Source organism: Physeter macrocephalus, chromosome 14 (assembly GCF_002837175.3).
Source record: "Physeter macrocephalus isolate SW-GA chromosome 14, ASM283717v5, whole genome shotgun sequence".
Classification (NCBI taxonomy): Eukaryota; Metazoa; Chordata; class Mammalia; order Artiodactyla; family Physeteridae; genus Physeter; species Physeter macrocephalus.
The window spans coordinates 86,915,646-86,943,301 of NC_041227.1; the positions used below are offsets into that span (position 1 = coordinate 86,915,646).

At 43.7% G+C, this 27,656-nt stretch overlaps 1 protein-coding gene across 7 annotated transcripts in view; it reads right to left on the reverse strand.

Annotated features, from left to right (window-relative positions):
- The window catches only part of ADPRM (ADP-ribose/CDP-alcohol diphosphatase, manganese dependent), a 421,658-nt gene that overhangs the window by 65,260 nt on the left and 328,742 nt on the right, over positions 1 to 27,656 (reverse strand). For 6 of the 7 annotated variants that reach the window (XM_055090473.1, XM_055090471.1, XM_055090470.1 and 3 more), the window contains one exon: positions 1,472 to 1,588. The exons of the other annotated variant lie outside the window; for it this stretch is intronic. In XM_055090473.1, coding sequence (XP_054946448.1) covers positions 1,532 to 1,588 — 57 coding nt within the window. In that variant the 3' untranslated portion in view covers positions 1,472 to 1,531. The remainder of the gene's footprint in view (positions 1 to 1,471; positions 1,589 to 27,656) is intronic. 7 annotated transcript variants of the gene reach the window in all.

The window sequence follows — 27,656 nt, forward strand, 5'->3', positions numbered from 1 at the left end:
TAATCATTAGAGACATGCAAATCAAAACTACAATGAGGTATCACCTCCAATCCAAAAATGGGCAGAAGACCTAACTAGACATTTCTCCAAAGAAGATATACAGATTGCCAACAAACACATGAAAGAATGCTCAACGTCACTAATACTTAGAGAAATGCAAATCAAAACTACAATGAGGCATCCCCTCACACCAGTCAGAATGGCCATCATCAAAAATCTACAAACAATAAATGCTGGAGAGGGTGTGGAGAAAAGGGAACCCTCCTACACTGTTGGTGGGAATGTAAATTGATACAGCCACTATGGGGAACAGTATATGGAAGAGAAAGAGAGAAACAAATACCGTATGCTAACACATATATATGGAATCTAAAGAAAAAAAAATGGTATGAAGAACCTAGGAGCAGGACAGGAAAAAAGACGCAAATGTAGAGATTGGACTTGAGGACACAGGGAGGGGGAAGGGTAAGCTGGGACGAAGTGAGAGAGTGGCATGGACATATATACACTACCAGATGTAAAATAGATAGCTAGTAGGAAGCAGCCGCATAGCACAGGGAGATCAGCTCGGTGCTTTGTGACCACCTAGAGGGGTGGGATAGGGAGGGAGGGAGGGAGACGCAAGAGGGAGGAGATATGGGGATGTATGTATGTGTACAGCTGATTCACTTTGTTGTAGGGCAGAGGCTAACACACCATTGTGAAGCAATTATACTCCAATAAAGATGGTAAAAAAAAAAAAATCAAAACTGCCAGGAGTAAAAAAAAGTAGCCAAGGGACTTCCCTGGCGGTCCAGTGTTTAAGACTTCGCCTTCCAATGCAGGGGGTGTGGGTTCAATCCCTGGTTGGGGAACTAGGATCCCACGTGCTTCACAGCCAAAAAAAAAAAAAAAAAACCAAAACAGAAAATGGAAGCAATATTGTAACAAATTCAATAAAGACTTTAAAAATGGTCCACATCAAAAAAATCTTAAAAAAAAAGTAGCCAAAAGAATAATTTCTTGATTAGATTTGGAAATGGTAACATGTATGTAATATATAATGTATATATTTATAAAATATCTACCTACAAGCATATATATTATATATATAAAATGCATACATATATATTATATATGTGTTTATATATAATGTGCATATGGTATGTATACATATATATTAGTCTGTGTTTTAAAAAATTGGGGTATAAATTACACACAGTGCAATTTTAAAATCTTAAGCTTGATGAATTATTTTTTGTTGAGGTGTGGTTGCTTTGCAATGTTGTGTTAGTTTCTGGTGTATGGCAGGGTGATTCAGTTATACATATACATATATATCTATAATTTTTCAGATTTTTTTCCATTATAGGTTAATGGAAGATATTGAATATAGTTCCCTGTGCTATACAGTAAATAAATAAATAAATAAATAAAAGATATGTTTCAAACTCTGTACTTCACAGAGAATAACAAGAAACAAAATACAAACCTCAGTGACGGATCCACGACCACATGAGAATGTGTTTCATGATGAAGTTGGCATTTCAGATCAGTAAATAAGGGGTAGATTATTCAACAAATGGTGTTGGGAAAACTGGCAAATGATCTGGAAATAAAGAGAAAGAGACTAATGACTTTGGTCTTTTAGTTATTGCTGCCAATTCTTGGCAGGCAGTTTGACTACTGGGGCTTTCCCCAAAGAGTCCTCGTTCCCTGGTCTTTTGCACGCCACTATAGGCTACTTTCTAGGCATTCCAAAGAATAATCAGAATTAAGCCATTTGACTTCCCCTGGTGACTTAAATGGCTGTGCTATTTTGAAAGCCAAGAGGTCCTTCATACTTTGCCCCTCTTAGGTGTTTGCCTTGCATGCACCTTGCATATTTGATAGCATGGAACTGCACATTGGATTCTTCCACCATGAGTTTGGAGGGGGCTAGCGCATGGGCTGAGAAGGTTGGGAACCCCACATTACTGAGCAAAGGTAGCTTTCTATCGTCAAGCCATCATAAAGCCCTCTAATGCTGTCTGAGGACTCTCGTGGGGCTCCTCCAGCTATTCCACTGCCTTCTGAATGCTCCCAGCTTTGAAAAGGCCTTCCAGAGAGGCTGCCGCCTTTCTGCATGCCCTCTCCCCGCATCCAGAAGGGATGTGCAAAATATTTATCAACTTTCATTGTGTCATTGGCACCAAGAATGATGGAATATCCATCAGTCTAGAAACTAGGTGTAATTAACCAGCCAGACCTGTGCATAGTAGGTGAACATCAGCTCACTCTGTACTAGAGACAGTCCTCCTACAATTCTCCCAGGAGCATTTCCCCCAAACTTCATTTTGTTTGAGGTGTTATAGTCTCTCTTAATTTTTTCCTCCTTTATCCCTTTGAATTTATTGTATGGTTGTCCTTGCCTTCTCTGACACGTCTGCCTGATAATAATTTTCCCAGTTTGATTTACTATGAAAGTCTCTTGAGCCAGTGTATTTCCGGAGGGGGCAGATGCCTCTCCTGGCAGAATAGAGAGGGGTGTGGCCAGGCACATCTCCAGTGGTTTCCCCATTTTGGAAGCATCTTTCCCTTGCTTTTCCTAAGCTAGAGCTCTCTGCGAACAGGGCTTTCTCTCTTCCCAGTTACTCAAAATCCTCTCCCATTTGATTATACCATCATCTCTTAACCCTAAGAACGCATCTGGATGTTCTGTGTTCTGACGGCTGAAGAGCAAAGAGGATAAAAGTGAAGGATCCCACAGGAGACTTAGAGCCAAGCCCGGACGTGGCCAGTATTCTTTCTGCCCACACTTCACTGGCCAGAACTCAATAGCACGTCCTCTGACCACTGTCAGGAAGGCTGGGAAATATCATTTAACTTATTGACATAAGGAAGAAGAGGGTTCGTGAGCATCTCATCACTCTCTGCCTCACTATTTTCTCCATCCTGCAGGATGTGGTACATGTTCTAAATTGGTGACCAATCTGTGATAGTTCTTCTTTCCTTTTTATGTAAAGGAGCATTTCCATTGGAGTAGCCGTGTTCTTCTTTTAGGCTGCTTGTCCTTAAACCTTGATATGAATTGGAATTGCCTGGAGAGGCTTGTTAAAAAGGCACATTCCTGGCGCCACCTCCAGGAATTCCCTTTTTCCATAAAAGTCTGGAAATAATGTCAGCCAGAACGTGACAAAAGTTTTCAAAAGCTGCACTGGCCAAAATGTTAATGGTGGTTGTCTTTGGATTATGGGTGATTTTCTTTTTCTTTCTCTTTGTACTTTCTAAGTTGTCTGATATGAACATTGTGTTATTTGTATAAATAGGAAGAGGAGAGGCTAATTTGTTAAAGTTAATGGATGGGCCTTTCTTGTCAAGGCACTAACGCCCTGCTTGTCCTCTTCTCCGTCTCCGCATCACGTCTCTCAGCAGCAATTAGTACACAGTACTCTCTCTTTTTAAAAAAAATCTTTAAAACAATTTTAGCAGCTTTATTGAGGTATAATTTGCACTCCATAAAATATGCCCCTTGTAAGTCGCCAATTTTTAATACATTTATAAAGCTGTGCAACCATAACCTGATTCAGATGTAGAACATTTCCATCACCTGAAAAGGTTCCTGCCTGCCCATTTGCAGTCAACCCTCACTCCCACCTCAGCCCAGGTAATTATCGATCTTCATTCTATGTAGATTTGCTTTTTCTGGGTATTTCATGTAAACTGAATCATGTAATATGTGGTCCTTTGTATCTGACATCTTTCACTTACCATAATGCTTTTGAGGTTCAGCCATGTTGTGACTTGTGTCCGTAGTTTCTTCCTTTTGATTGACAAATAGTATTCCAGTGTATGACTACATAATATCGTGTTTCTCCATGCACCAGCTGATGGACCTTCGGACTGTTTCTACTTTGGGGCTTTTATGAGTAATGCTTCTATGAACATATGCCTACAAGTCTTGGTACAGATATATCGTTTTGTTTCTCTTGAGTGGATAGTTAGGAACTGAATTGACAGATCTTTTAGGACGTTTAAATATAACTTTTAAAGAAACTGCCGAACTCTTTTCCAAGTGGTTATATCATTATGCATTCCCACCAGTAGCGCTTTAAGATTTCAGTTTCTCCACAATCTCTCCAACACTTGGTATGTTCAGTCTTTTGGATTTTAGCTATTTTAGTAGGTGTATAGTTGTATCTCATTGTAGTTTTAATACGCATTTCCCTAATGACTAATTGTGTCGAGCAACCTTTCATGTGTTTATTAACCATTCATATACTTTCTTTGATGAATTGTCTATTTAATTATCTTGCCCATTTTTAATTGGGTTGTTTGTCTCCTTATTGAATTATAGGAGTTCTTTATATTCTGGAGATAAACCATTTTTTCAGATATGTAATTTGCCAATATTTTCTTTCATCCTGTGATTTTTTCTAACTTTCTAAACCACGTCTTTTCAGAGAAGACTTTTTAACGTTTAGTGAAATCCAATTTATTAATTTTTATCTTATGAATTATGCTTTTGATGTCCTATTTAAGAAATCTTTGCTTAACCAAAGTTATAAGATTTCTCCTGTTTTTTCTTCAAAGGCTTTTATAGATTTAGCTCTTAAATGTAGGACTATAATCCATTTTGAATTGATTTTTGTTTATTATGTGAGATAAGGATCTAAGTTTAGCTTTTAAAAAAAATATATTGATATCCAATTGTCCCAAAATATTTGTTGAAAAAAACATCCTCAAAAAGAAAACACAAAACATTGTGGTAAAATATACATAGCAGAAAATTCACAATTTTGGCTAAAATTTTGAGTGCAAAATTTTCTTAGTTAGTTTTAGTATAGTTTGTTTTTTTTCTTTAGTGTGGTTCATTGGCATTAAGTGCATTCACACTGGGAGTTCCCTGGTGGTCCAGTGGTTAGGACTCAGTGCTTTCACTGCCATGGGCCTGGGTTTGATCCCTGGTCGGGGAACTAAGATCCCACAAGTTGCACGGTGCAGCCAAAAGATAAATTAAAAACAAAAAAAGTGCATTCACATTGTGCAAGCGTCACCACCATCCACCTCCAGAGCTATTTTCATCCTCCAAAACTGAAACCCTGTACTCATTAAAAACAATAACTCCCCATTTCCCCTCTCCTCCAACCCCTGGCAACCACCATTCTACTTTCTGACTCTATGAATTTGATTATTATAGGTACCTCATATTAGTGAGACCATGTGATATTTGTCCTTTTGCGACTGACTTGTTTCACTTAGCATAATATCTTCAAGGTTCATCCATGTTGTAGCATGTGTCAGAATTTCCTTCCTTTTTATGGCTGAATAATATTTCCTTGTATGTATAGCACATACTTTATCTATTCATCTGTTGATGGACACTTGGGTTGCTTCCAATTTGAGGTTATTGTGAATAATGCTGCTATGAACATAGGTGTACAAATATCTGAGTCCCTGCTTTCAATTCTTTTGAGTATATACCCAGAAATGAAATTGTTAGATCATCTGGTAATTCTAGTTTTATGTTTTTGAGGCACCATTATATTGTTTTCCGTCGCAGCTACATCATTTTACATTCCCATCAGCAGTGTTCCAACACATCCTCACCAACACTTGTTATTTTCCATTCTTTTTTAAATAGCAGTCATCCTGATGGACCTGATTTTAAAAACATTTTTGACTCCCTCCTTTTTAGAACACTTTTTCACACGGCTTTGAGAAGTCCAAATGGCTATATTTCTTACTACCTACTGGCCATCCTTCTCAGTCTCTTTGGATGTATTCCTCTCTTCCCCCTGACCTAGCACTTCCTCTGTGCTCCATCCTTACACCCTAAAGAATTTTTAAAATCAAAACCCATAAATACTGTATCACTTATATGTGGAATCTAAGAAATACAACAAACTAGTGAATATAATATAAAAGAAGCAGACTCACATGTTTAGAGAACAAACTAGTGGTTACCAGTGGGGAGAGGGAAGCGGGGAGGGGCAACATAGGGGTAGAGAAGTAAGAGGTACAAACTATTAGGTATAAAATAAGCTACGAGGATATATTGTACCACATGAGGAATACAGCCAATGTTTTATAATAACTATAAATGAAGTATAACCTTTAAACGTTGTGAAGCATTATATTATACACCTGTAACTTATGTAATATTGTACAGCAACTATACTTCAATAAAATCAATTAAAACCCATAATTTTAACTATGAACACATCCTGAATTTACTTGACAAACTCTCCAGTCCCAATCTTCACCCCAAATTCTAAATTTGAATATACAGCTACCCAAACAACACTTCTACTTTCATCCCTAATAAGCTGCTGAGAGTTGAACTATCCAAAGCATGTTCTTAATTTTCATCCCAATTCTGTTGGGCACCCCCGCAGTAAAGGGCAACATCATTTTCCCATTTGCTCAGGACACATATCTTGGATTATCTTTCACTCAGACCCTCATCCCATTCAACAGAAAATCCTTCTAACCTACTTCAAATACATCCTGAATCCAACCACATCTCCCATTCTGCACCACTGGCATCTTAGTCCGTGCCATGGTAACATGTCACACAGACCTGTAACATCCTCCTATTGGCGTCTCTGCTGCTCTTCTCCTCTCTTCTCCCCTATGGGGAGAACCCCCCACACAGAAGCCAGCGCAATCCTTTGAAAACGTTGACCGACCACGTTTCTCCTGCACTCAATCCTCCAATGGCTTCCCTTGACCCAATAGCATCCAAAATCCTTACCATGGCCCTCAAGGCCTACAGGATCTCAGCTCTGGCTGCTTGTCTGCTCTTGTTTCTCACCATTCCTGCTCATGGCGTGTGGCCACACTGGCCTCCTTGTCCTTCCTTGAACATATCAAGGCCTTGGCCCCTACTGTTCCCTTTCCTGGCATGCTCTTTCCCCAGATATTTGCAGAGCCCCCTGCATCACTTCAATCTGGTCTCTGAACACACTTCATTTCCCCAAAGAGGCTTTTCCTGATTAGCCCTTATAAATAGTCACCCTGTCCCATCCTACACTATCATTTTGCTTCTGCTTTATCTTCCATCTCAGCTCTTATCATTAACTGACCCAACACTGTATAATTATGTGTCTGTTTTCTCCCAGTCTTATCCCATGACAGCACAGACGTTGTCTTTTCTCTTTATTTCCCTATTCCCCAGCACCTAGAATAGTGCTTAGTCCCTGAAGATGTTATATTATCTTTTTAAAAACTAAAGGGAATTCCCTGGTGGTCCAGCGGTTAGGAATCGGCGCTTCCACTGCCATAGCCCGGGTTCAATCCCTGGTTGGGGAACTAAGATCCTGCAAGCCGTGTGGCACGGCCAAATCAATAAATAAATATAAATTTTAAAAATATATAAAGAAAAATTTTGAGGCTCCCAAATAAATTTCTCTAGGAACCAGTATTAATAAAAGATTTCCCTCTTTTTGTTTAATGCAGAGCTTTTACTTTCTGGTTCCATATTCAATGACAACCATACAAAATGTCAGTCTAAGCCCAGTGTCCTAACACTCTAAACTCCCTTCTCTGTTAATACTTGAAAAATCCCCCTGAGTACATCACTTTGCTCGTTCTCCCCACTTGAAGCCATCAACAGGACAGCCCTGGTTTCCAATCCTCTATCTTGATCTGTTCTCAGGCACAGCATCTGTGCCCTGCAGTGGGAGATGGAGAAATCCCAGAAGTGTTGCTAAATCAGGAGACTGGCTTCGTTATTATGCAACCCCAGTAAATCCTAAGCATGACTTATGAGACTCCTTTTAGGATGATTAAAAGAAAGAAAGAAACTAATGAGAAGATCACACACTTCATTTATAGCAAACATTGCAGGCAGTTTTCTTCCAAGATGTTTATAAAAGAAACCCAGGGGAGTAAAATGGGTCTCTACATCTTGATACCCTGAGTCCGAAAATTCAAGAGACCATATATTGACATCTTAGAGAAGAATGAGGGATGTCCGGTAGAGTTGAAACATAGTAATGAATGGTGTGTGGTGGATGGTAGTGTGTGTGTGTGTGCATGTGCCTGTTGGGTGGAGGAGAGCTGATGTTGGGGAAAGATGAGAATGAGGGTGGGTGGTGGCCAGGCGGTAAAGCGTCTACTAGAATCTTCAATGGTGAACTGTTGAAGGATTTTAAGCAAGGACATGCTTTAAGGAAACTTGCATTTTGGGAAGATCCCTCCAGTTGCAGCGTGCAGATAGAGGGCCACACCAGAGACATCCAAACCAGTGACAAGGCCATGGTATTTCAGGGGAGACATAAAGGTAGCAATAAGGACAGAAAGACATATATTAAAGTGGTAGAAATGACTTCACATTCTGGAACTCAAAGGTGCAGAAAGACATCTGAAAGGATTCCAACCTCCGAAGAGCAGCACATTGTCCTCCCTCAGAGAGACACGCAGAAGATGGAGAATTACAGCTTTATTTATTTATTTTTTGACTGGTTAGCTAGTGAAATTACATCTTTGTTTCAAGATTTTTAAAACAATTTTCATTGGAGTGTAGTTGCTTCACAATGTTGTGTTAGTTTCTACTGTAGAGCAAAGTCAATCGGCTATATGTACACATATATCCCCTCCTTTTTGGATTTCCTTCCCAGTTAGGTCACCACAGAGCACTGAGTAGAGTTCCCTGTGCTATCCAGTAGGCTCTCATTGGTTAGCTACTTTATACACAGTAGTGTATAGATGTCAATCTCAATCTCACCATTCCTCCCACCACAACCCCTTCCCCCCTTGGTGTCCATATGTTTGTTCTCTACGTCTGTGTCTCTCTTTCTGCTTTGCAAATAAGATCATCTGTACCATTTTTCTAGATTCCACATATATGCATTAATATACGATATTTATTTTCTCTTTCTGGCTTACGAGAATTATAGCTTTAGATCTTTAGTTACCTCTGCAAACTCTAAGAACTTTCTCAGGGCGCTAAGGTCTACTCTCTGCAGAGAAGATGAGCAGAGAGTAGGTTCTCCTTAGGTTCCGACAATATAGACAGGCCTGTGTGGCCCCCTCAGGACCGTGACCTATTAAAAGAGCTTTCCAGCAGGAGACAGAAAGTGGAGTTTTCCAAACCTACTCAGTAAACCTTGTTCTCACCAATTTTCCTCAACGGTAGTACTGAGGGCAGTAAGCCAGGGATAGATGGATGCCAGGAGAACCCTTTAGCACCCTGCCAAGCAAAGCAGTGGACCAACTTTGGGATGACAAAACGTTAGATGCAGACAGAGAGCACAGACACTGTGCTATCAGAAGCCTGGCTGCAAGCCCACCATGGCACCTCCTCCAGAAGCATCACACAAGCCCATTCTTCTCCAGGGCCAGACCCGGGACCTTGCACGGATCTCCGTCTGAGCTGCGATTTCCTGCCAACCAATCTTTCCTAGCATGTGCCTGCTGGAATAATCTGTCCCAAACCCACACGCTGGAGGCTACCGAGTTGTTTTCTTTTTAAGAGCGGAACTTCCTACCAGACAGCAGCCCTATGCAATTATTCTCCATCTGCCGACTCTTCTCCACCAACCCCCAACAGATTCTTCTCCACCTTTCTCTGCTCTGCTCTGTGTCCCATATCGCCCCAGGCTCTCTTTCCATATGGTTTCTGATTGGGTTCAACTGATAGGAAATTTGGGCAAGAGGTTGCAAACTGGAGGAACGGGAGGTCAGGATACGTCTTTCCTTCATCCTCCCATCTCGGGCACTTCAACTTCGGCTTCCCTCCACGACTGCAGCCCCCCAGGTGGTCCCGCCTCTACTGTTGCAACTCCTATGGGCTCTGCGAACAGACTTCCTCCCCGTGTTGGCTTCAGCCCCGGGGATGGCCACGGCTTCTCTCTGCTGCTGGTGTCTGGGTAACGCCTCATCCCTTTTTGCCTCCCAAACGGAGGCTAGCTCGCTGGGAGTGGTCTCTTCACGTATTTCTCTTCATCTGGACCATCTGCAGTGGATTCGGTTTCCTGCAGAGACTCTGACAGAGTACAGCTGCAGTGAATCATGGTCCGTGGTGCTTCCCGTCCTGTTGAAGCTGGGCCGCGCGGAAGCTGCGGGTTAGTACTCCAACTCACGTTGGCATTCACGTGCTTCCTTCCGGCCATCCACCTATAAAGGTTGGTCCTAATCCCTTAAAAATACACGCATGCGTACTTGGCGATTCCTCGGCGGGTTTGCATCATTTCTTGGCTAAAAGGACTGGCCTCAGAGTGGTCTTCATAATTCCCCTTTTGAATCTGAGATGGACTCCCCAGTCCCCTCTCAAGCCACATCTTTATTTTCCTCTACCATGTGTCGAAAAGTCTAACATCCGTGGCGATGATGCAGTTCTGGCCTCTTCTAGGGTGAAGATTTAGTCTGAGATGAACTGGGAGGTTGCACCCTCACCTGAGCTATTCAGAAAAGTGTCCCCAGATGGAACTCAGATCCCGACTGGGAACGCCCTGCCTGAGCGCCTGACCGAGGTGTCTGTCTTGCTTGGGTCAACGGGGTATAGAAATCAGGCCCTAACCAGTTTCCACAAGAAATTTCGTCAGCCCTAACATGCCACGATTCTCACAGACTGAACTAAAGTTTCGGGGAGTCACAGAAAGCAGTAGCACCCCACTGTGCCACATTCTGCCCCTGATTCAGCTTCTTTCTTCTGCATAACTTCCTCCTCCCGATTTCTCCCCAGAGGCTCACGACTGCCCTTCCTAAAGCAGAGTAACTTCCCTCTGCTGAAGATTTAGCTCTTGTCTTAGATTGGGTTTCCCGGATGGAGACTCTGAGACAGAGAGCTGTATGCAGGCTTTTTAGGGAGTAGCCTTGGGACACAAAAGAGTGAGAAAAGAAGGAGGCAGTGGGCAGGAGGAGATCGAAAGAAAGGAAAGGGGCTAAATTCCTCTCTGACAAGGAGTCAGTAGTAACTGTTGCATTATTCAAGTTGAAACTTCAGGAAATCCAGGTTTTCAGTGATTCTCAAAAGATTTCGAAGTGGCTACCGGTAGAAGGAAATAGTATGGCTTCCACATGAGGCAAAGGACAGCAAGTTAAGGACAACACAGATGCTCTCTAAAGATCACCTTGTTCAACTTCAAAAAAAAAATAAAAATAAAAAAAAAAAATAAAGATCACCTTGTTCAAACTGCAGTGCGCATGCAAATCACCTGGGATCTTTTTAAATGCAGATTCTGACTCAGTAAGTCTGGGGCGGGGCCTGGGACTCTGCATTTCCAACTAACTTCAGGCGACGCTGCTGTGTCTGACCGCAGCCACACTGTGGGAAGACACTGATGGCGACAGTGAGATCACATGCCCGCAAGCTCTGCAAACCCTGCTCCATGCACGAGGCTTCTCAGAGTCCCCAGACGTACTCCGCAGTTTCCTACCTCTACGGCCTTGGGTCACACTGGGTCTCCCACTGGGAACGACTTTCTGGGCACCGCCTCCACTGTGAGAATTCTACCAAGTGACCCAGGGCAAGGTCTATTCAATTCATACTTGCCCATAAAGCCTCCCTGATCCCCTAAGCTAACTGATCCCTTCTTTCACTAGAACCTTGCCTTACGGAACTGCCCACGTTCCACCACATCTCAAGCTGTCTGTGCACAAATCTGTCCTAGTTGGCCCGGGAATGTAAGGGTCTCAAGGTAGGAGCTCTGTAATCTTCAATACCGTTCACTCATAATACCAAATACAGGGCTTCACTAACATGCATCGTTCTGCATCGTTAGTTGAATTAAGTTAACTGAGAAAGACTCGAGGCATTGGCGAGAAGTATATGGAAGCAGGAAAAACGTGAAGTGCCTTCTCCAGTGATAACTTTTTTGGCTACTTGATCTATTATTGCCCCTGAGGTCTCTCAGGAGAATTGGCTAATTAAGGTGGTAAATCTACAGCCAACTGATAAAAGCAGACAGTTTATCCTTCGTGCCAACCCGTCACTGAACCCGCCAATATGCAGAATGTCAGGGGGGTTGGGTGGGGGGAGGAGCCTTCTGCTAATTAACTTCTGATTTCCCCACCTTGAAACCATTTGTTTGGCTTGATTATATATATATATATATATATATATATATACACAATAAATATCCGTCCACAAAGAATCAATTTCCTTAAAATCTATGAGTTATTTCCTCTATTCCCTTACTAACACATTTTCATTTTTCTCAGTTTCTGGGGCAAATCTAAGCCTATATTTAAAAAGAGCTGAAAAATGAAAACACATAGCCCAAGATATGAAAGTCATTCAAATGAATCCAGAGTTTATTTTAATTACATTTAATCAGACTACTTGGGGACGGATGCTATTACGTCAACCGATGACAGGGGAAAAGGCTATTCAACTTCTATTTTGTTCTTTTCTCTTCTCCGTTAGGGAAATTATCTTCAAGTCAGGAAGGCTAGACTAACCATGAGTATGAGATGGCTAAAGCCCCAAATAGGAAGAAAGCTACCTAGAGGACTCCTCATCAGACTCAGTGAATCCAGGGGACTCACGCCTTAGAAATTGCAGCCTCGAAACCAAAGGCATGCGCAGATGTTACTGAAGAATCAGTACTTTCTCTGAAAAATTATGACAGATGAGGTAAGTGACAGAATGCCGAGAATGTGTAAACACTGACCTGTTTTTTTTTTTTGGAAATGGGAGAAACTGAAATCTTTAAAATAGACATCTGCTCCCCAACAAAATCCCATAATGGATTATTTCCATGTAATTCATTCCTTACGTTACAATTATTTGTGAGCTGTGGTTAAAGAAATTGAAAATAATTGAGAATCAGAATAGGATCCCCTTAGAATTAGGCAAAACAAACCTCCTTTTCCTTTGACTAGAATCCCTGGTCTGGAAAATCAAGGAACTAAAAGATCAAATATCTGTTATCTCAGGAAAAGATGTAGCGTAGATTTGATTATATTTCGGGGGCTGATAAACTCAACCAAATGCACTGCTGGTCAAGGAGCAATGTCAAAAGTCTCCAGGAACATATCACGGGGCTCTGGTTTTTACCCATTTCTGTTGAGCACATATCTAATGGTGAATTTTCGAAGGCATGTTGTAAGGTGGCCTCCCCACTGCTCCCTCCTGGCCTTTGCTTTTATAACTTCAAGTCATCCCTTAGTTCTTGCTTAAATATTAACTCTCTGACTGTGACCCTCCCCATGATTGCTTAAGCCCCCCATTCATACGCTTTCATCGCATTACACAATGTCTAGAACCTCCGGGTTTTGCAAAACCTTCTCAAGATTCCGTTTCTTTATCAAATACCTTTCATCACTTCTTCAGAATCTTTTTGCTTAGGACCGGTGGGTTTAGCAGGATGATGGACTGGCCGTGCTAACACTGAGGACGTCCTGGGTGAATTGGGGTGAGTTTGTCACTCTAACCTGAGGGATCCTTGCCTCTTCATTTGCTGTTTTAAAAAACCAGTAAAGGTTAATAAGTCTGCAAAAATTGAAGTTTATTATTTTGTGACTTCCTTAAATAGCTTTGATAGGGGAAAAGAAAAAAAAAAGCCGTTTGCTTTATTCACCATAGGCTTCAAAACAACTCTAGAGCGCTATTACCATTCCCCAGTCCAAAACTGACCTGGGATATACAAAAGTTAAGGCATTAAGCTTTATTATCAATTTAATTGCTCTTCCTCTAAAGTTAGTTTTTGCTAAAACAGCCCTGATTTTCTTAGGGTTGTAATATACCAAGCCCAGGCAAATCATGGATCAAGTCTGCTTGGAAGGTTTTGTAAAAGTTATTCCTTTGTTGATAGAAGAAGTGAACCATTGGAGGAAAGGTTTTGTTTGTTTTTCTCCCACCCTGGCTTTCTCCATCTCTCCCAGCCTCTGCCTCCTTCCTTTAAAGCAGTCTTGCTGCTTGTAGCTGCATCAACCATCTCTCAACCATAAAAACAACAAGCCACATACTGGGGTTGGAAGAACAGAAAGATGGAAAGATCCTGGGCCTTGTCAAGATGGTTGAGCTGCTGAGCCAGTCCTGGGCTTCCCACCTGCAGACTCTGTGCTCTGTGAGATAACCAAGTGTTTTTAGGCATCAGCCTCTGTAAACCAGTCATCCTGTCACTGGCAGCCAAAACTACTCCTAGCTTACAAAGTCCCCTTAAACTTACTTCTAGACCCATGCCTCAAGTAATGCAGTGCAGAATGTGACCTCAACAGATCTAAAAGCTTGACTCAGTCCTTCCTCAAGGCTGTTTGTTGTTTGTTTTCTTTCGTCAATAATAAGGCTATTTCAAATTCCATATTTGACCTATGCATTTGTTAAGATATTTGCTGTACAAATTGTACATATTTATCATATTGGGAAGAAATCACTCCATAGTGATACCAGGGAAGGTATCATCAGACATGCTACTTAATGTAACAATCAGTTTCCAACAAATAATCAGTTCTTCCATGGAATAACTGGAATCCATAACGTTTAAATGTATGAAATGAAATCACAGATCCAGCCATACCAAATGTGCATTGGCAGGGGAGCATACATGTAAAGATAAGTTATACCCCACTTTTAAAGAATTAAGTCAGAACAGACCCAAACAAGAAAAAAATACATCATACAAACCAAGTAAAACCCCAAGATTGACAAAGATAAGGCTTGCCAATTAATGCCAACTCTTTGCAAAAAAAGTTCCACGGTTCATTTTTCTGACAGCTGACATAATAAAGATTTAAAACTCTGAATAGGAGGGAGAAGGTCGTTTCCATCTGTGGTCATTACCTGATCTCGCCGATTTCAACTGCCGAGACTAACTCCGTGGGGCACATATTTTTTAAATGTTTGATTTAAAAAAAAAATCATTTATTATAGAATATTTCAAACCCAGAGAAGAAAATAATATAACATACATCCATGTACTCACTGCTGATATTGGACAAATGTTAACATTTTGCCATTTACTCTGGGTGTTTTAAAAATTAAACTTTACAGAAACTCGAAAGTATCTGTAAGTATCCCACACAATCCTGTCTCCTTATTTTATTTTATTCTTAAATTAATTAATTTATTTACTTTTAGCTGTGTTGGGTCTTCGTTTCTGTGCAAGGGCTTTCTCTAGTTGCGGCGAGTGGGGGCCACTCTTCACCGCGGTGAGCGGGCCTCTCACTGTCGCGGCTTCTCTTGTTGCGGAGCACAGGCTCCAGACACGCAGGCTCAGTAGCTGTGGCTCACGGACCCAGTTGCTCCGCGGCATGTGGAATCTTCCCAGACCAGGGCTCGAACCCGTGTCCTCTGCACTGGCAGGCAGACCCCCAACCACTGCACTGCCAGGGAAGCCCCCTGTCTCCTTATTTTTTGATTTTTCATGGTGCCTGTCTTTGTACAATGAGAACACCTGAACATCTTATATTGAGGAAGCTGCCATAGAGAAGTCTGTCTTCAAAACACACTTTGGTTAGTAGAGTTAAGCAGGGATGCTTCTTGGCCTATGTGGCACCCTTGGTTCCCTTCTAATGCCTGATAATCCACATTTTGCATAACTGCCCAAACCATTAAGACCACATCTTTCTTCCTTGGTCTCAGCGACCTTCCAATCGACTGTGGATCAGGCAAGTTTTAAGTGACTTATCAGATTCCTGGTAACAGTGCCTGAGGCAACCCTCAAGGCCACTTAAGATTCGGGTCACCAATGCCAGTGTGTGTGCTGGGAGGCGGGGTTCCTACAAGTAGTTCTCCAACACCAGTTGTGTGTTCTGCAATTCAGCCCAGTTCTGACACTGTCTACCTGGAGATGGCGTCAGATCCCACAGTTCAGGCCTACCTGAACTGTAACCTGCCAAGGGCATTAGAGCTGAACCCCGCCTCTCCCACCGCCCCCCTCTTTTGGGAATATTTATTACAGGCCTGTTTCGTGCCCGGAGCTCTGCTGGTTGTAAAGGGTCCTCAGAAGGACACCTGGAGACTTTCAGGTGTAATTTGGGGATTTTGGGGGTCTTAAAAAAATTTTTTTTTCTCTTTGATCTGATACCACTCTTGGTGGATCAATGAGGGATCGTTTGGAGAAGCACCACCACTAATACACTAGTATAGACAGATGATAGGTAGATAGATAGATAGAATATAGAAGATAGATAGCTTTCTCTCTATATAACTCCATAACTCTCTCTCTGGTCTGTCTGTCTGTCTCTATAGATATACCCACACCAGAGGCATGGCATGAATCTGGTCAAATACAAGCATGAGCTGGGCCCACAAGAATGAACAGAAACCCACAGCAGTTCTTGCGGCCTCTGAGCTGGGAGGGGTGGGCGTCTGAAGCCCCTTCTGGGCGTCCGGCCCAGAAGCCGGACCCAGATTAGGGGGCTGAGCACCCACCCTTGGCCCAGGAGCCGGAGACGCTGCCGGAGGGGCCAGGGAGGGAGGGACAGCTGCGGCTGGGGCCTCCCGTGGATGAGGCGAGAGGGCAGAGCACGGACAGCAGGTGGGAGCCTCCACGTGGCCGCCGTTCCTCCTCCGCCCTGTGTGGGCTCTGTGAGCCCATCCTCAGAAACACCCGGGTAAAGGAGTTCTGGGGAACACCGTGCAGCCTCACCAAGCTGCCACGTCCCCGAGCCTCCAGGCTTGGTGAGCTACAGGGACGTATCTCTGTGACAGAGAACAGGAAGACCTGATTTTTGCAGGTAGAGGATGTTCTAATCAGATAATTGGCCCTTCTAGCTCATGTCTTTTTTCAAAAACGAAGGGCTACAGACTCCAATTAAAATTAGCTAACGTTTCGTGAGTGCTTGTTATGTGCCAGGCACTGGGCTGAGCATCTCCTATGTAACAGCCTCCTCGCTGGCCTCCCTGCCTCCACTCTCGGGCCTCTACAACCCATCCTCCATACAGTGGCTTTAAAACATCAATCGGATCATGTAACTCCACTTCTGAAATCCTCCGGTGGCCTCCCTTTATGCCTGAAACAAACTCCAGGCCGTTTCCCCTGGTGCCAGGAGCTTGGCCCTGTCTCCTTCTGCAACCCCATCTCTTTCCGTGGAAACCCCCTCCATCCAGCCTCACCGGGTTCTCCCTGTGTCTCCGAACACGAGGCTCACTGCTAATGTTTCATTTGCTTAGATGGTTCTTCCCTGTTACCTTTCTTTTCATCTTTCAGATCCCTTTAAGAATAGGCTCTTTTTCAAGAGGAATTCCCTGATCAACATAGAAAGGGCACACATCCCTCTTACTGTAGCCCCATCACATGCTTTCTTTTCCTGAATAGAAGTGTCACTGTCTGAAATGACATCACTCATTTCCTTGTCCTAAGTCTCCAACTCCACTAGAGACTTAATTGCCATTCCTTCTTATGGGACAGGAACGCTGCCCACCACCGACTGTGTCTGAATAAATATTTGTTGAATCCGTGATAAGTCTTCACAACAATACTAGAAGGTGGCAGTTTTTTGCCCTCAGTTTTACAAAGATCTGAGGAATCAGACAGATGAAGTCATTTTCTCAAGATAATCAGCTGTAAAGCCACGGAGCTGGAGTCCGAACCCCTTCCTATCTCTTGCCTCTCAGCCATTCTAAGATGAAAAGCTATTCTGAACAACAGCTCAAGTTATTCAACTATTCTAAAGTTATCAATTGTGTAGATATTCCCTAACTTTTTAATGGTTCAAAATAACTATTTCTTCTAAGAGACTCTGTTGGTCTTGTATAACCCCACCCCAACCAATACACATGCTAAACACCATTGCTCAAAGTTAGATGTTCTGGGGATGTTTTGTTGAGAGTTACTTTAGCAAAGGAGGGTGTCTGATTTGTCCTTCCTTAAATATACTTGATTCAGCTCCGTCTTTGACTTTGTTTCTCTTTCTTTTTGTATTCTGTTTTGAATGTATTCTATCTTGTATTTCAGGCCACCTTCAATCCTTCTTTATAAGGTGGGCATACAGAACATAAATAGTTAAATGTGTATTCCTGAGGAATGTACTCAAGCTATATTATTCTGAGTAGCACTAACATTCAATGTAAGTAAAATAATGAGATAAAGTTTGAGTTTCAGCATTAAGAAGTCAGGGGGTTAGCCATTAAAAGTGATGATCACAAAGACTGTAACACTGCAAAGATGCTTACAGTATGAGGTGAGGAGGAAAGACGGGTGCAAAATTGTACATTCAGTGCTGGTCAGAACATTTCTCAAAAGAAGACTGGAAGGAAATTAAAAATGTACTCTATTTTGTACAAATCTGAAGTATGCAGATTTGAAATGGGGTGATATACAAATATAATATCTCACTTTACAAAATCAAACTTCATGATGACTCTATTTTAAACTATTTATGGAAAATCTAAAACATACACAACACAAACAGAATACGGTAGCAAACCCCCATTCACCCACCACTCAACTTCAACAACCGACTTCTGCCATTCTGTTTCATCCCTGTCTCCACCTATTCTCCACTCTTCTTGAGCATTTATTCGTTCAATTTACGTATGTTGAAATGCATAATGTATGATTTTGACATCCACGTAAGCCGCTCCTATGATTCCAGAAATTTCCCTAGCATCCCCTTCTAGTTAATCTTACCCCAGCAGAGGAAACCACTGTTTTGAAGTTTTCCACAATAAATTCGTTTTAATTATTCTAGAACTTCATCTAAATAAAATTATAAAAACCACACTTTTTTGTGTCTGACTTCTTTTGCTTCCTCCAAAATTAGTTCATCACTCTTTTCTGAAATAGGTTGTGTAAACTTGGTCTTATTTCTTCCTCAAATATTTGACGAAATTCTGTAGTGAAACCACGTGGGACTGAAGTTTTCTCCATGTTGAGGTTTTTCATAACCAGATTAGGTATTTTTGGTAGATCAGAAGGCTGTTTTGTGTCCATTTTGATAATTTGAGTTTTTCAAGGAACTGGCCATTTCATCTACACTGTCAATTTTGTTGACATAAAGCTATTCACAGCATCCCCTTTTAATCCTTTTGATAATTATACAATCTGTTAACAATAATCCCACTTTCGTTTCTGACATGATCAATTGTGTTCATTCCCTTTTTTCCTTAAGCACTCTTGTTTGGGGTTTATCAGTTTTGCTAATCTTTTGATCAAAAGAACTAACTTTTGGCTTTGTTGATTGTTTTCCAATTTCATTGTTTTCTGCTCTTATCTCAATTATTCCTTTCTTTCTACTTATTTACAGTTTATTTTCCAAGCCTTTATATAATTTCTGAAAGTGGACACTTAAGACAACTGATTTTAGACCTTTCTTTGTGTCTAATATAAGCATTTACAGCAATAGATTTCCTCCCAGAAAGACTTATAAAGGAAAGAGAAAGGAAAGCCAAAGTAGTAAATTCCTTGGGTGAGCAAAAGGGACCGGCACTCAGGACAGCAGTGGAAGGATGCAATTTGGGCTAGTGGTGAAATGCTTTCTTCATTACAAAAGGAGGGGAAAAGGAGAAGGTGGGTAAAAATGAACAGATTTTACAGATTTGCTGATGGGAAGTTGAGAGCATTTTTGCCTGATGACTTACATTTTCTCAGTAAGCATGAGGGGAGATCACCAACCAAGAGTGTGTGGGAGAGGAGAGGGTGGGGAAGGTATGAGCGAAAAGGAAACTATTGAAATAGTCATCTCAGGGTGTGGAGAAGAGAATATAACAGTGAAGGGTAACACATGGCATCAGGCAGAATGGAGGGCTGCCATGGGGATAACAGCTGTGATTTTTAAAGCAAAGAAGTTAACCCGGATCTGTGATTTTCTACACAAAGCTCAGCTGCTCACGTGATGGCATGGAGAAGGCAGGAATGTGGGGTTCCACCATGGCTGGAATTTACCATGTGAGCAAGACAGTGAGATGAGGAGAGAGGTCAAGGGACTGGGAATATTTGCAAAGATGTGATTATTAAACTAATGAACCATGGTTTTGTAGCTGGGCGATTAGAAAAGTGAGGATAAGATTTGAAAGTCCCCATGAAATCAAAGGATTGTAGCATTGGGGGAAACCAGAGTAAAAGACCCAGAAATGTTGATTATAGGGTTGAACTCAAAGTTCGAGTTTTGAGGGAGATATGGTTACGGGGGGTGAGAAGGACTAGGTGTGACCACAGAAGACAGCAGATGATGTAGAGTTAGAAAATGTCTTTGGAGGTGATGAATCAAGGGACTGAGAGGCCAGGGTGCTGTTTGGGTCATTGCCATAGATGTTCCTCTCATCAAGAATGTTGGCAGGGCTTTCCTGGTGGCGTAGTGGTTAAGAATCCGCCTGCCAATGCAAGGGATACGGGTTCGAGCCCTGGCCTGGGAAGATCCCACATGCCGCGGAGCAACTAAGCCCGTGTGCTACAACTACTGAGCCTGAGCTCTAGAGCCCGCAAGCCACAACTACTGAGCCCACGTGCCACAACTACTGAAGCCTGCATGCCTAGAGCCCGTGCTCCACAACAAGAGAAGCCATGACAATGAGAAGCCTGCGCACCGCAACGAAGAGTAGCCCCCGCTCACCGCAACTAAAGAAAGCCCACGCGCAGCAACGAAGACCCAACACAGCCAAAAATAAATAAATAAATAAATAAAGTAATTAAAAAAAAAAAAAGAATGTTGTCAGCAGTAGAAGGGACAGGAAGACTGTAAGACCTGACATCTTCAGTGGGTGATGGGCAGTGACTGGCAGGCTAATAGATGGCACGAATGAGAAGCGAGAGAGAGTAAGAGAGCTGTGTAGCATGAACTTGAAATAAGAAAGAGTTTTTGTAGGAGGGAGAGGAGCAAATGGTCTGGAGGTGGCAATGGCGAATTAGGAGGACACTGAAATTACTTCCTGACCCTGAAGGCCTCAGGCTGTGAAAGAAAACTCAACTCTTGCTAGAGTGGCCTTCAGAGACACCAGGGCTTTCAGAGGGTGTCCAGCATCAGATAAGGAACGTTTCAAGAGAAGACTGAAGTTAGAGGGGAGATAGCTGGTCTTAGAGTGGGTGTTCCAGAGGACACAGCGACAGGATTTAGGCAAAGCACAGGGGGGGATTATCGACCCAGATTTGGAAGTGCAAAAAGCTAAGACAAGAATGGGAAAGGAAGAGGTGTGAGAGATGAGTTGAAAAGGGTGGTTAGGACCACAGCTGTCAGATATGCCCTAGAATGTCTTTTATGGAGCGTGTATTTGTTTTCCACTGCTGCTATAACAAGTTACCACAAACTCAGAGCTTAAATCAACACAATTTATTACCTTATAGTTCTGGAGGTCAGAAGTACAAAATGGATTTCAATAGACTAAAATCAAGGGGTAATCAGGACTGAGTTCCTTCTAGAAGCTTTAGGAGACAATCCATTTTCATGCCGTTTCCAGCTTCTAGACACGGCTTGCATTCCTTGGCTTGTGTCCTTTTCCTCCATCTTCAAAATCAGCCATTTCTCCTGTTCTGATTCTTCTGCCTCTTTCTTCTCCTTTTAAGGACTCTTGTAATTACACTGGACCCACCTTGATAATCCAGGATAATCTCTTTATTTTAAGGTCATCTGATTAGCAATCTTAAGCCCCCCTGGCCTGGAACATAACATATTCAAAGGGCCCCAGGACTAGGATACGGACATCTTTTTTTTTTTTTTTTTTTTAAAGATTTCTCTCTTAAAAAAAAAAAATTATTTATTTATTTTTGGCTGCATTGGGTCTTCATTGCTGCGCACGGGCTTTCTCTAGTTGTGGCAAGCAGGGGCTACTCTTCGTTGTGGCGCGTGGGCTTCTCATTGCGGCGGCTTCTCTTGTTGCGGAGCATAGGCTCTAGGCGCACCGGCTTCAGAAGTTGTGGCTCACGGGCTCTAGAGTGCAAGCTCAGTAGTTGTGGCGCATGGGCTTAGTTGCTCCACAGCATGTGGGATCTTCCCGGACCAGGGCTCGAACCTGCATTGGCAGGCGGATTCTTAACCACTGCGAGGATGTGGACATCTTTGAGGGCCCATGATTCTGCCTACCACAGTATCTTGTCCAGGATGAAAGGATATGTGTAGCCACTTAAAGGAGTCATGCCAAGCAGAACAAGAAATGATGGAAGCAGGGGAGGTGAGAGGGAGGTGAATCAATTGCTGCTTGGTTTCCAGGGAGAGAATCACAGTGGCCCAGGAACTGTTCCAAGACCTCAGCATCCAGGGATGGAACCATGCTGTAAAGCACTGGTTCTCAAACTTTACGAGCATCCAAATCATCTGCAGGGTGTGTTAAAACACGGAGTGTTTCTCCCTCTCTCCATTTCTGGCCCAGTAGGTCAGAGGTGGAGCCTAAGATCTGCATTTCTAACAAGTTCCTACGTGATGGTGAGGCTGCTGGTCTGGGAGCTGCACTTTGAGAACCATTACCCTAATGTGCCCTTGCTCAAAAATTCTGTGATTGCAGATAATTTGTGTGTGTGTGTGTGTGTGTGTGTGTTTGTGTGTGTGTGTGTGTGTTGCGCGTTGTGTCTTTAGAGCATGGATTTCAGAACCCATCTTGAACCCCAGCTCCACCACTAATTTACCATAGAACCTGTCTATTCCTTAGTCTTCACATCTGTAAAATGGGGAGAATGACAGTACCCACTTCATGAGGAAAGTTATGAGGATCAAATGAATTAATAACGTAAAGCATGCACTAATGCCATAAAAGTGTTAGCTATTATTTAAGAACTTCATCAGCCAAAAAAGAGGAAGAACTAGAGGTCTTTAAAACAGAAGGACTTGTATTCAGGGAATTGGTTACACAGGTGTTAGAAGAGCTGGGAAGTCAAGATTAGTGACAGTGGAGGTCACCGCTACTGTAGGGGCAGGACCACAGAAGATGTTTCCAGAGCTCAGAAGCTGGGGCCATAGTGGGGGCCGTCCAGTAGAAGCAGAGTAGAGGGAAGGGTGGGAGAAGGTCTGCCAGCAAACTGCCCACTAACTTCCTCATAGACCTTCGTTAGGGATAAAAAGAGAAAAAGGAAAACTCTTCCTGCAGAGTCCCCATAATCCCAGTTACCTCGTTTGTTTCAGCTCAAGTGTAGCTCAGGCAATCCCCATTCATTTCCCTCTGTTGGAACGAGGGACTCAGAAACAACATTTAGAGCAGACACCAGGAGAACGTCTCCTCCCACGTACAATCTGCCCTTGTGCTCCGTTCTGCACAGGAGACGTCATTAGACCTTGAACGCACACCGGCGTCCTCCTGGGGCTCTGAGAGTGTGTGCTGGGGCTCCCCGGGGAGAAGCCCTCCTCGTGGAGGAGGCCAGACGGTACTTGGTGAGATGCGGCACGTGGAACACACCCAAGAACGCGGAAAGAGACGGGTTCAGGATGTGTCTGAGGCCGGCGAACTGCGACGTCTGTCTCGTTGGTTTTCTTGAATATGCTTCAGGAAGATCATTTCTCTCCAAAGGGCTTCGCTGTGTTTCCCGAGCAAAGGGTCTCCTTGTGTCACTGTGATGAGTCACCATCACAGGCTGTGAGGCATCTTTTACAGAGGCCATCATTCTTGATACTAAAGGCTCATGTCGGAAAACAGGGCCACGCAAATGGCACTTGGAGAAATGAAGACATTGGCATTGAGAATATTATCCTTACGGGCAGCTGTCCAATCAATCTGAGTGAGCTGGGCCTGGACCTGGAGTCATGTAGACCTCCAGGTATGATCCAGACCAGACGGGAGCAGGACATCAGAGTAAGGGAAGGAGTGGGGCATGTGGGGATTTGCCACGTGGGTGAGCGCACACTGGATGCAGCCTGAAAACACCCTTCCCACACTCAGCCTCCTGTGATGTTGTGATTTATAATAAGAAACATATTTTAGTCTTCACCCAAAGAATTCCTGGCACAGGGCTCCTAATAATACCCTTGGAATTTCCTAAGGGATAAGAGCCATAAAAGTGTCTTTTGTTATTTATAACAAGCCCCCTTTCAGCCAAACCAGAGTTTGTTAATGAGGTGACTTTTTGGGGAAGCCCCTAGGGATGGGGCTGGTTGCCAGGGGAACCAACCACGTGATCAGAGCGTTGGAACTTTCAGCCTCCTGTTCCTTCCCCATCTTGACCTCCAGGGAGAGAAGAGGGGCTGGAGATTTAGTCCAGCCACCAAACAGCCAGTGATTTAATCAACCATCCCCGTGTAATGAAGCCTCCATAAAAAAATCCGAATTGAGGGGTTTGAAGAGCTTCCAGGTTGAAGAAGGCGTGGAGGTTTGGGGAGGATGGCGAGCCCAGAGAGGGTGTGGAATCTCCGCGCCCCTTCCCACACACCTTGCTCTCTGCACCTCTTCCATCTGGCTGTTCCTGACTTATATCCTTTGAAATAACCCAGTAATCTAGTAGGCAAACTGTTTTCCTGAGTTCTGTGAGCCATTCTAGCAAAGGACGGTACTTTAGGAGAGGTTGTGGGAACCTGATTTATAGCCAGTTAGTGACAACCTCGACTTGTGAAGGCGTCTGAAGAGCAGTCTTTTGGGACTGAGCCTGTGAGGTCTGTGCTAACTCCAGATAGATAGCTTCTGAATTGAGTTAAATTGGTGGCAGAGGATTGGAGAACTGCTCAGTGTGGGAAAAACCTACACACCTCTGGTAACCAGAGGTATTGAGTCTTCTGCGAGCAGACAGCACACAGAGGAGTTTTCTCTTTACATCTCCCATGGTCAAACAGGGAGGAAGATGTAGTGATCAACCTTTGGCAGAGAGGCCAGGGACAGCGTCTTGAGATTAACAGGCAGACGATGGAAAATTCTGTTTGGCCCGTGTTTTTAGAGATCTCTAAATTTCTAACCAGAATCTCCTCTACCCTGTGATCTGTTGTGAAAAGTACTTTCTTCCACTCCATAGATTCTGGAATCAACCTTATCCATAAAGAGACCAAACAGAGAAATTTCTTGATCAGTATTTCTTTAAATCCCATCCACGTTACATCTGCTTATCCCTCCAGGCCCTGCCTCTCTCCCTGTGATGGAGTCACTGGCTGTTACCCACTTGGAGGGTCTGAGTTTCTTGTAATTGGCCCTAGATGCCCATGGTCCCAGAAAGAACAGAAGTAGCTCAGCGACCGGGCAGCTGGCGAACCAGAACAGAACCCCGAGTCAGGAACTTTAAGCAAGGCGGTAAATTGACAAGAATTTACATGTGGAAACTGGGGAGGAGAGGGGGTCCCTACCAGCTACACAAATAACTCCACAGCCCAAGAACTGGAAGACGTGAACTTGTCCCTGAATGGTTCTGTCGAAGATGTTGGCTACATCAACTAACCTCATGGAGCTATGGGTGAGACAGTAAGTGCCTGGAACAGAGTAAATGCTCCACAAACGGAAGTTACTAATAATGTGATTATCGGGGCTTCCCTGGTGGCGCAGTGGTTGGGAGTCTGCCTGCCAGTGCAGGGGACACGGGTTCGAGCCCCGGTCTGGGAAGATCCCACATGCCGCGGAGCGGCTAAGCCCGTGAGCCACAACTACTGAGCCTGCGCTCTGCAACGGGAGAGGCCGCGACAGTGAGAGGCCCGCGCACCGCGATGAAGAGTGGCCCCCACTCGCCGCAACTGGAAAAAGCCCTTGCACAGAAACGAAGACCCAACACAGCCAAAATTAAATATAAATAAATAAATTTATTTAAAAAAATAATAATGTGTTTATTATCAACTCTTAGAGTACTATTCCCTTTCAGAGGATGAATGTGGGAATTGTAATAGTGATTATTATTAAGCATCTCTATAAGAACTTTCTGCTCTCTCTAGGTGACGCTAGCTTTTCCCAGGTTTGGGGGTACTGAGCAAAATGTATTAGGTTTCAGATGAACCCCAGGCCCTCCTCTCGGAATACTGCTTAGAGCTATACCTCTTGCCTAATTACATTTGTTGAAAAGTTGGAAGCTATGGGGTAGAGGGGAACACCATTGGGTTCAGAGCCTGAAGGTGACTTGGAATGTGGAGGGAGTTTGAGGGATTTGGGGCAGATCAAGAGGAGGTAACACACAAGGGGCAGTAACATACAACAAGCTGCACTGGGCAGTTGCAGGAAGGGGAAACTTTTCATAGGGAGAGAGCTCAGAGGCTTAGGAGATAGGGGCTGCCATCCAGAAGGGGAGGAGGGCAAGGAACTCCGGGGTAGGGGGCAAAGAGGGGGCTTGTATCTAAGGGCTGTCACTTAGCAGCAAAGTGGGGAGTCTCTGGGCCAGAGAGTTCTGAGGGGCCAGGGCAGCGTGGGGTCTTCATGGCTGGGGGCTTATCTTGTCAATTGCCAATAGATGTGGGGTGAGGTTTCCTGGAGTATGCAAAGAGGCAAGCTCTAAATGGCTAAAAATCTGCTTGTTTGGGCTATTTTTAAAACAATTGGATGGTGTCGCCTGTAGGGTGCACACGTTGTCAGTGTCTTTAGGTGATGGCATGGCCGCCACTGGAGTCTGGTGCCCAGTCAGTACTCTCCCTGGGCTGCCCTGGTTCTTCCCGAACAGGCTGGGGCAGAGCGGACTCTGAGCCCGCCCCCTGCTTTCCTGTGCAGCTCGCAGTGGGGCAGTTTCCACAGGGATGCTGTCTCCCATCTTGCAGTCTTTCTCTGCTTGGCTCTGGGGTCCTTCTTCTTTGGCCACATTTTTCTCTCCACAGACAGAAGGCTTCTTGTACACTGCCCCCAACAGTACTTGTAATCGCCTCTCCTGAGACCAACCCCATAATCTCGTATCCAATTCACTGTCTTCTTTCTTATTTCTCTGCCGCCTTCACTTTACTCTTGCCCAGAGCCCGTCTTCCCCTCCCAACACAGGTCATGTCTCCAAATATGCCAAGTTGGCCGCAATCCCCTTCCCGCCTATATCATCTGAACCTCCGCTTTCTCTGCCTGTTATTAACTTCTTTATCTGGGAGCACATCTCATTTATTATTAAATTTCAATTACACAGAAAAAAATAAAAAACAATTGGATGTGTAAAAATTTGAGTTTGGTGCCAGTGGGCTTTTGAGCAAATGGAACTCAGCCTACAGTGAAGAAATAACCTAGTGACCAATAGACAGAGGTCTATTGGTCTTTGGCTGATTTATATCACAGAATGCCAAGACGATCATTTCCTGGCTGTGTCACTTTGGAAGATTTCCTTAATGTCTTTGAGGCATGGTTTCTACATCCATTAATGGGTGGCAACTACCTCGAATATTTACTGAAAATTAAAATCAAGGATCCAAGCCCAAGAATTTAAAGCAACTTCATAGTTAGTCATTTTTGTTTGTTTGTTTGTTTGGGGCCATTTTCTTTTCACCTGAGCAAGTGAATGACAGGTCTTCTTTTCTAGAAAGTCTTAAAATGAGAGGAATGGGGCCCTGAAATTGAACCTGTTCTCCCATCTCACCTCTTTTTTTTTTTCCATCTCACCTCTTTAACCCTGACATTGAACACATCATCCTTACCCACCTGCTGCTTAAGCTATGGAAAAAACAGAGGACAGGAAAAAGTTGTCAAGGAGAGGAAGAGGAGTACGAGAGAAAAGGGGTGGACACAAGGAGGGTCCCAGGGGCCCTTGGCACGTAAGCAAAGTCAAGGAAGGAAAATTAGCAAGACTCAAAAGCAAAACCAGGGGCTTCCCTGGTGGCGCAGCGGTTGAGAGTCCGCCTGCCGATGCAGGGGACACGGGTTTGCGCCCCGGTCCGGGAAGATCCCACATGCCGCGGAGCAACTAGGCCCGTGGGCCACAACTGCTGAGCCCGCGCGTCTGGAGCCTGTGCTCCGCAGCAAGAGAGGCCACGACAGTGAGAGGCCCGCGCACCGCGATGAAGAGTGGCCCCCGCTTGCC